The sequence below is a fragment of the Nestor notabilis genome, unplaced genomic scaffold, assembly GCF_000696875.1.
Source record: "Nestor notabilis isolate BGI_N333 unplaced genomic scaffold, ASM69687v1 scaffold13, whole genome shotgun sequence".
Lineage (NCBI taxonomy): Eukaryota > Metazoa > Chordata > Aves > Psittaciformes > Psittacidae > Nestor > Nestor notabilis.
Genome location: NW_009921262.1, coordinates 21,662 through 31,024, shown reverse-complemented (window position 1 = coordinate 31,024; position 9,363 = coordinate 21,662). Strand labels below are relative to the sequence as shown.

Genomic DNA, 9,363 nt, shown 5'->3' with positions numbered 1-9,363 from the left:
GACTGCTGTAGCTGAACCCAGGACAACCATTGAGATCCTTCGCTGGCAGTGATTGATGGTAACTCCTCTGCTTGGGCCAGATAGTGAAGGGCTGGAAAGATTCCCCTGACACCACACATGGCTGCTTCTGCAGCAGCTGCACGTGAGCATCTCTAACGGAGGACAGGAACATCTTGCTCTAGTTATACAAAAGCAGCAGCTGAAGAGTTAGGCTTTACAAGTAGATCCTTATTTTAGCTAAGAAAAGCAGAATTGGAAAAGATTTTATTCCTTCTTGGAAGAGTCTCTTTTCTTGAAACTTCTTACTAAATGACAAACGTAAAATGAAGCATGGGGTTGTTTCTTATTAGATACTATTACAGATTTGCCAGGTATCATTAGCAGCTTCGTATTTTGATCACTTGAAATCTGCTTAAAATGCTTACAAAACTTACTTGAAAGTTGGTGCTGTCTGTGACCAGCCAAAGAGAGAGTGTGTGTTATAATGCTCCCCAAGGTAGGTCTTGGAGTCAGGACACAATGTCTTCTGCGCCAGGGAATGATTAGAAACGCCTGAGAATGGTAAAAAACACTAAAATTACATACATCAATCATAGAATAGCAGGTTGGAAAGGAGCTCAAGGATCAAGACCAAATCTCTTTTTACTCATTTAGGGGTGAAAACTCCAAAGGATTTGGGAAGAGGAAAAGCTGAAGAAGTGTCAGACCTGCACTGATTAGAGGTTAACATGTAGCCATGAACAGCTGCTTGCAGACAGGCACATGTCTTCAGGGTGGTGAGGACTGAGTAAACTGCTCATTATTTGCAAGTTTTATGTCCGATGATTCAAAACCTCTGTACAGATATCATGTATTCAGTAAGTAATAGCCAGAAAAAAACCTTCTGCGTTGCTGAATTAAGAACACACCTGCATATTCTTTTACATAGTGACAAATATTACTGAAGAGCAAAAATGTTGCAAGAAACAAAACAAAACAAACCCAGAAATTCAGGCACCCAGGCAACTTGTATGGTTGTGTGAAATTATGAGACCTCAGTTAGTGTATCACTCAGTTGCAGATGCAGGTAGGCAGCACGATTCTGCCCTACCATGGCAAAATTCACACCTAAACTCAACTCCAGCCCCTCTCTTCTCCTGAAGCATCTAAGACTAAAAGACAGGAAGAATAAAAGGACCAGAGGCCCTAGATGGCATTGTAAGTGATGAGTGGGGAGCGTCAGAGGTATGCAGGGGAGGAAAAATCATGAGGTGCAGCAGTCCACAGGCTGTCATCTGCTGTGGCCTGATAGGCTGCACAGGAGAGCAAGAACAGATTATAATGGGTATATTCACATGCGGATGATTATCCAGTAACTCCTTCTATCAGGAGGTCACAGGCAGCGGTGGCTTTTTGCTCAGTATTAGTCAGGGGTAGCCCTGATGTCGCTGGCGCAGCACTGTTTTAGCTGAGCCAAGGGGAAGCAATATGAAGCACAAATTGGCTGCACAGATGCTGGCTGTTCTTTGATCCCATATTAAGGAGACGCTGGCAAAGCCCTTTTGGTGCAGAAAATGTGATTCTCATCCTCTGCAGGTAACCTCCATGAACATGCCTAGCAGGAATTGGACAGGTCAGATGTCTGGTTTATCCCATGTATTAATTTCTAGAGATGGAGTTGAAAATGTCATAAAATCTTCTCAAAAAAAGAAGGTAGATTCTCAAATATTCTTCTTTTGCATGCTTAATTAGGTGCAGGCAGCATTGTAACTTTGTGAGCAAGCAATCTCACTGCCTATTCGCACTTCACTGTATGTTTGCAGTTCATTACTACAAAGTGCATTTCTCTGTACCTCAGACTCCATTAGCCTCTCTGCTCTGCTGTGCCACCACAGCTGGAATCCTTGTGTTTGGATCTTTAGACACAAAGACTCCAGTGTGGCTGATCTGCATCAGAAATAAATTAATTTATAGGCAATTTCCAGGTAACTTTGGCTGACATGGCTTTGAAGTAGACACTAAGACTCTGGGGAAAGTCACACTTAATGTCCCAGCAGCACTTAATTATTAACGCCATAAAGTTAAAATGGGATATGAAAAAAAAAAAAGCTGCCAAATGAGTCATATTTTCATGCTTTATTCTTATTCTGGTATTTTGTATTCTGCCTCAGTAATACTGATTATTTTACAACTGCATATTATCTTCAGAATAAAGTGTTTTATAGAAAATTGATTTGAAGGACATCTGTTTTTAGAAGTTCAAACCACAGTTACATGTAATCGTGGTTATAATTTAGATAAGGAGGCTGAAGGCTACGATGCCAAAAAGTCTGAGGCACTGGGACTTGACAGATTTGGTCACCTAAGAGAATAGTGAGCCTCCAAAACCCTACCAAGCCCAGAAAGGTCCTAAAGTCTTGTTGGACTAAGCAGCTTAGGTCCCACCTCACACCTGCATGAGTCAAGGGCTTGGACAGCCAAGGGCATATACAGTGTTGGCATAAAGTGGAATATAAAAGAAAGCATCTAAACACTGCTTGAAAACAGATCTCCTATACCTTGGGAAAAATGCCTTAGGCTCCTGCCTGCAGAAGGGAGATCAACACCAGGGAGGTCTCCAGAGAGACCTTATAATAGTCTTCAAGTATCTAAAAGGGGCCTACAGGAAAGCTGGAGAGGGATTTCTTACCAGGGCATGTAGTGATAAGACAAGGGAAAATGGCTTTAACCGGAAAGAGGGGAGATGTAGGTTAGATATTAGGAAGAAATTCACCCTCTGAGGGTGCTGAGGCACTGGCACAGGGTGCCCAGAGAAGCTGTGGCTGCCTCATCCCTGGCAGTGTTCAAGGCCAGCTTGGACACAGGGACTTGGAGCAACCTGCTCTTGTGGAAGCTTGTCCCTGTCCATGGCAGAGGTGGTTTGAAATTAGATGATCTTTAAGGTCCCTTCCAATTCAAACCATTCTGTGATTCTACGATATGATTCTAACACTGTGAGTCACAAGCAGAAGATGGTGCATACATGCACAAGAAAGAGCAAGTCAGAGAGAGAAACTGGGCTCAGAACACACCTGACTTCAGCATCTCTCCCTGTTCTTACGTGTCATGTAGATATCTAGGTCTCTAGGTCTGGCTCCTCTGTGATGGCTCAGGCTATCAACATTTGTTGTTGCAAAGCTCAGTTTCATGGCTCAGAAGCCTCCTTATGGGTCCATCCCTCAGTCCTTTATTTATGAGGATAAAGGGAGCTCTGCTCTTTCAGCCATCTTGCCTGAAGTCTCACACCTCTTTTTGCAGTTCCATTGACAAAAATGGAGGTAACTTAAGGCAAAGGTGGAAATCTCTCATCAGTTCCCAGGCTTTGGTCAGTCTCAAGCGCCACAGAGCCAGTATACAAGTGTTACAGTCAGTGGTTTCCCCAGAAAGAGAGGAAACACCAAATCACAATTAAACGTTCTGCCTCTGGTTTCAATAATTTACAATATTTTTATAATATTTTGTCATGTTTTTGTTATGTTGATATGAAAAGAGTGAAAAGAAATGAGATTTAATAAACAAAATGAAGAATTCACATGACAGTACAACAGCCTGAAGAGAAAAGAGGGACGTTTGCAGTACTTCATCATCAGTAACTCATTTATCTATCAACTTCCTGCTGCATATTAGCATTGCTCAGGCAGCCGGGCTTTCCTGGGGAAATGTTGACTGGATTAATTGCCAGGACCACTGGCACTAATTGTAAGTACTTATGGCTTCCTGGGGAAGAATGAGCATGCAATTAACTTGGTTGCTGGAAGAGGTGCTCTCATTCCTATCAGTCTCCCATAGGCTTGGGCATTTTTTAACTTATTTTTAAGCCCATTTCTAGTAAGGCAATGAAAACTCCTTTCCTAAGAGTAAGAAAAGATATTGAATCAGAGAAAGGCATCTTACTTGCCATGGTTTGTGGAAAAGGCAGAGACTGTTCATCCCTGGGACTATTTGTGGTGATGGTAAGGCAGAAGGGTTACTCCTTCCATAACTGTGTAGCTTTGTTATTGTGAATAGGTATCTTGCCCTTTCTCTGATGTAGACCAGTTGAGAACAGAAGGGGAGGCCACTCTTCTAGTCCTGTTACAAGGCAGACCCACTGACAGAGGAAAGTGGCCTCTGTTTGATACTCCACCAAAGCTGAGCCAACGGAGTCTTAAACAAGTGTGTAACTGAATGCACTGAGCAGGCAGGGAAAGATGGAAAATGAGAAAATGGATTTTTTTTTCTAAGAAATAGCTAATCCAGGGTTATAAAAAAAGATTGTTTACTTACTAGGGACATAAGGAGGGTTATTGATATCATTAACAGCACATCCAGGATACTGGCCTTCTAAGAAATTGGATGGTTCATTCATATCCTTTAAGAAAGAGAGTAAGACATATGTCAAAAGCCTCATTTTCTCTTTTTAAAAGAAGGGAGGGCAAATATAAGGAGACATACAATCCAGATCCCATCGTAGTCAAGGACATCCTTAAACTCCAGACACAACTGGGTCCACCATTCCACTGTCCTGGGGTTGGTGTAGTCAGGAAACACCGAATCTCCAGGGGGCAAGGCCTAGAGTTCACAGGTATGACACTTGGTTATCTTCTCATTTCTGTTGCGCAGATGCTTTATCACTTTGAAGCAGCACTACACCAAATGCATGAGACAATTTAATAAGCCAACCTTCCCAACAGCAGGAGTTATGCCATCAGAGTTGTTCACCCAGACTCCCATTTCCTCTCCAAGGTCGTAAGGCCTGTAAGTGCCTGGTTCTTCATCCTTAGTTATGAAAGGGTCCTGAAAACAGTGATTACATTTCCATTATCAAAATCCCAAAGGTAACAACTACTTTTCCATTTGTTAGAAAAATCTGGATTATGTTCTCAATGCAGATTGCGATAAAATTGGAAGAAAACAGCATTAAAATTTAATAAGAGTTGAGAGCACATAATAATTCAGGAAAAGTCATTAAAGATATGTCATAAGTATTTGTTGTATAAAGCAAAAGTAATGTGAAATTATTAAATACCCTCATTTTTATTCTTTATGAGACATCTTATGTTGGAATGATTTTAGAAAGGCACTAGCTTTTTACTTTCCCCCTTGCCAAGGTCTCTGCTACGCTGGGCATTCCCACACTTGGACACCTCTGGGTTTCCTCCAAGGCAATCCTCATTCCATCTGCCTTGGCATCAGCGGCTCAGTGCTGAAGTAACAAATTTCTCAAAGGGCTTGAAGCTGGGACACAACCTCAAAAGGACCTTGTTAGTCCTCCCTTTGGATCCGATGTCAGATGAAGGTGTTTTATACCAGTCTGGTGCAGAGCAGCTCAACTCACACATGCCTGTGGGGTCATACGTTTTCCCCAGGTGTGAAGACCGCAGGATTTTATATCCCATAGCTCATCCTTGCTGACCCTTTCAATCTTGGGGTCATCACCATCTCCTATTTCTGCCAGTGGCATTGACACCACCAGCTTCTCTGCCTCAGGATGGCCATTGGTAGCCACCAAGCTCATTGAAAGGGAGACTAATCTTCCTTTGGGAAAGACGGTGGCCCACCATGCCAGTAAGTAATAAAGTTAGGAATACTTTGAAATGACAGTGAATGAAGAGATACTATTCAACTCTGCTCAGCAGTCAACTGGGAAAAAAGGAGATAAGTTTACTTTGCAATATGCTGCTAATTGGGAGCAGCAATCTGCTTTGTGTTAGAACAGAGGAAGACTGCAGACATTTCAGAGTAAGGGAATTCTTTGCTTTCTTTCTCCGAAAATGTTAATTGCCTCAGGTTCTGCTTAAGGCAAAACCTTTCAGTTATGAAACACAATGGAAAAAAACGCTGAAACAGTTCTTCCATTCACTTAAGGCTTGTGCAGTAACTTAAGTGAATTTCAATGAAAATGTGATAGAAGTCTAAAAAATAAACTTCTTTCAACCAAAAAAATACCCAAATGGTGAATTTCTTTAAAAGCATGCTTAAGCTCATTTAAACTTGAATTTGTTGCCTGATCTGCTTGTAAGCCCTCTGATAGCTAATAGTGCTGGTGAAGAAAGCATATTCTTTCATGCTTCATAAACAAAAGTCCCTGCTAAATCCCTACCTTAAAAGCAAAGTTCTGTTTAACTTTATCTAGCTCCAGCATCACCTCCATAAAGAGTTGTAAGTGCCCATTATATTTTTAACTTGTTTAATAGTTCAGCTCTGGAAAAGAGAAAACTGTCCATCTGTAATAATTATCTTATAATTGTGGAAAAGATGTCTCTAAAGGGACATGAAGGCTGTAAGGTCATCTTAACCAGCTGCTCCTAATCCAGACTTCTGCTTTTGTTCATCTGAAAGGTTATTCCAGTCATAAATCTATTATATTATGCAGGTTTAGTATCATCCTAAAGAGAACAAAACCCTCCAGTGCATTTACGGGTTATTTGTGAGGGAGGAAGTTCATGACTGTTAGCAGCTCTTGGAAAGGAGGTGCTGAGCATCCTTAACTCCAACTGATTGCCCTTAGTCTTGGGGGCACCCAGCACTTATCCAGACTGATGTAATTCCACCTTTGGCCCCAAACATGGATTTTGATGCACATCCATAAAAACTCATCTCTGGAAATTTTAGCCTCTACAGCTGATAAAGGTGGAATTTGAAATGTTAAAGATATCAAGCATTATATTGAATCATAAGCATGTTGCTATTGACTTTAAAGTGACTTGTCACTTACGTCATTCCTAGCTGTTTCTATTTTTAGTGTGTTTTAATGGAAGGTATACAAGGTCTTTCAATAAAGCTCCTCTTCAACAATAACGTTTATAATTTTACATTGTAGTCATTGTTACTTTTAGAATTTCTTTCTTTGTTCCTGAAGAATATATTTGTTCCGACTCAGCTGAAGCATGCACATTATTCAACATTATAATGATGACCAAGTACTGACACTCTTAGTCAAAATTTCCTGTAAATAGAGGTGGCCTCTGAAAGAAATCAGGAGAGAGAAGTGCTAAGGGACTGCATTTAGAGTCTCTGATAATGGGTCCATGCCACTATCAAGGTGACCATAGATATGGAGGGCTCTCAGCATTGGATGCAAGCATAGAGACTGGACTTCCTGACGGTGAGGAACCAGCCATCCCACAACCAAGTTCAGGGTCCCATCCTCAGGCAGGTTACCACTGTTCGTACTGCTGGCTGTCAGGATCTGCACTTTGCTTGTGACCAGAGTGGTCTGAGATGAGCAGGACTGAACTCTCTTCCCTAAATCCATTTACTAGAGGTTCTGCATGACACTAAGTGACTGTAATCAGAGTCCATTTCCTGAAATCATCACAAGAGAGGTAGCAATGTGCTGCTGCACTTGGGGAACTCACTCATTACTGTCACTACCCAAAGGGACTCTAACTAGAAAATTGTTCTTTTGTTATCAAACTGGATTACACTTGCCTTGATTGCAGTTAGCATGGTTTTGTTGTCACTTGGGAATGAAACCCTTTATACTGTTCCAGCTCCTGACTCAACTTATGGGAACACTAACAGTCAGAGTTTGACAAAAATATCAGTAACTGTAATAAAGTGAAAATGGAAAACTTCACTGTCAGTGAAACTTACAGTTTCCATCAGCTTTTAAAAAATTAAGGGAAAACTGAATCAGTTTTTGCTCTTTTTCACAAGCTTATCTAAAGAACTAGAGCAGAAGACAGTTCTTGGTTATGGGTTAATGAAAGGAGAAAAGAGGGCTTCCTATCTGGATTCCCATTAGCTCATTGCACGGATTAAAATTGTTATTATACTCTTTGCATCTGCCTAACAGTTGAATTTAGATTTATTTAGCAACACCTCCTTGCACTGCTCTAGCATGTGCCACCTGAGAAGCTGAAAGGGCTTTCAAAAATGTTGTTGAAGTTAGATGCACAATTAAGAAGATAATGTACTTCACCCACCAACCCGCGACTGCTTGCCTGTAGCTTCTTACCCAGAAGCAAGTACAAAACAACTGGAAGCATCCTAACTCTGATGAAAGAGAGGTGACTACTGTGGATTCACTGAAAGGCCAAAGTGTGTACAGGAAGAGCTACCCGAGACTCATAGTATTTTACTGATGTATTAATGTCTTTCAAACATTTTTGAGATAAACCAATAAATAGGCAGGTGGTACTTAATGTTAGAGCCCATAGAGATTAGGTAATTTTTAGAGCAGTATTGATGATATAGGGAACCTAAACTGTCTAATAGTTGGAAAGAGCACTCAGTCCTGATAACACATGTCCTCATCTATCACTGTTAACTATTTACAATGATGCATCCAGTTAATTTTGGACTACTTTTGCCTTGAAGTTGCTCTTCATTAGAGTGGCTTAGTAATCTGTTATTGTTTAAACTCTGTGCCTTGGACCTCCACTGATGGAAACTATTTTCATTGCTGCACCCTGGAGCTTCTCATGAGTTTACAACTGCAAAAGAACTGGAACATTCATGGGAATGCATCTTTGTAGACAAAATGCTGGCTAACAGCACTCATCATATAAGCTGCTATTTCCATTATCAATATGTAATTAATCACTTGGGCCGTGTGGTTTTGTTTGAGATTCCTAGCAATGAATATAATTATAGTACAACAACAAAGTGCAGATGAGGCCAATAATAAATTCAGAGCAGGTACTTTCAACAAAACTATAAAGAAACCACCAGCAGCCCAAAGAACAGCAAACCTTGTAACTATTCTAAACAGAAAACACTGATATGGGTATCTGTGGTGCTGACTAGTCCATTCTCAGTCATATGCTAAACTTTACAACAAATTGTGGCATAAAAAATAAGGACAAGGAGGCACTTCTGACTTCCTCTGTTTTACATGACAATGTGATTTTTAGATGAGGAACCTGTGCTGGGGAGTGCAGCCCTCCTACTACCATGCTGCTGGGGGGCCCTGGAGAACAAGGTCTCTGCATCTGTCAAGGACTTTTCTAAAATTTCTTAATTTCTTTATTTAAATGTCAATTTAATTGGTCTCTGATTTCCTTGACACCATTAGCACCCACTTGGCTACTGTGACAAAGAGTAATTTTGGCACAAGGACATGTATGGGGACCTGTTGGAGAGAAACAGCAAACTTTGTTGGGAAAACTGGGGGCGAAGATGGAAAACTCTGGTTTTCAATTCTGTCCAAATTAATTCATTTGGTCATACATAAATTTTGGTTAGTGGTTCAACATACATTTTCCACAAATTTTCATGCAAACAAGCATCTCTTACATTAATTCAGAAGAAAAAGTAAATATGAGGCAACATGAATTGCAGTTACTAACTTTCCAGAATGATTATGAATAGATTTTTTCCACTATTCAACTATTTATGTGTGCATATTAAACTCTTTGT

The 9,363-nt window shown here is 40.7% G+C and overlaps 1 protein-coding gene across 1 annotated transcript in view; it reads right to left on the bottom strand.

Moving 5' to 3' along the window:
- Window positions 1-434: 434 nt before the first annotated feature.
- The window catches only part of LOC104403027 (sucrase-isomaltase, intestinal-like), a gene marked incomplete at both ends in the record, with an annotated part of 30,070 nt that continues 21,141 nt past the window's right edge, over window positions 435-9,363 (bottom strand). The window contains 4 exons of the mRNA XM_010011060.1: window positions 435-552; window positions 4,285-4,369; window positions 4,453-4,569; window positions 4,681-4,794. Coding sequence (XP_010009362.1) covers window positions 435-552; window positions 4,285-4,369; window positions 4,453-4,569; window positions 4,681-4,794 — 434 coding nt within the window. The remainder of the gene's footprint in view (window positions 553-4,284; window positions 4,370-4,452; window positions 4,570-4,680; window positions 4,795-9,363) is intronic.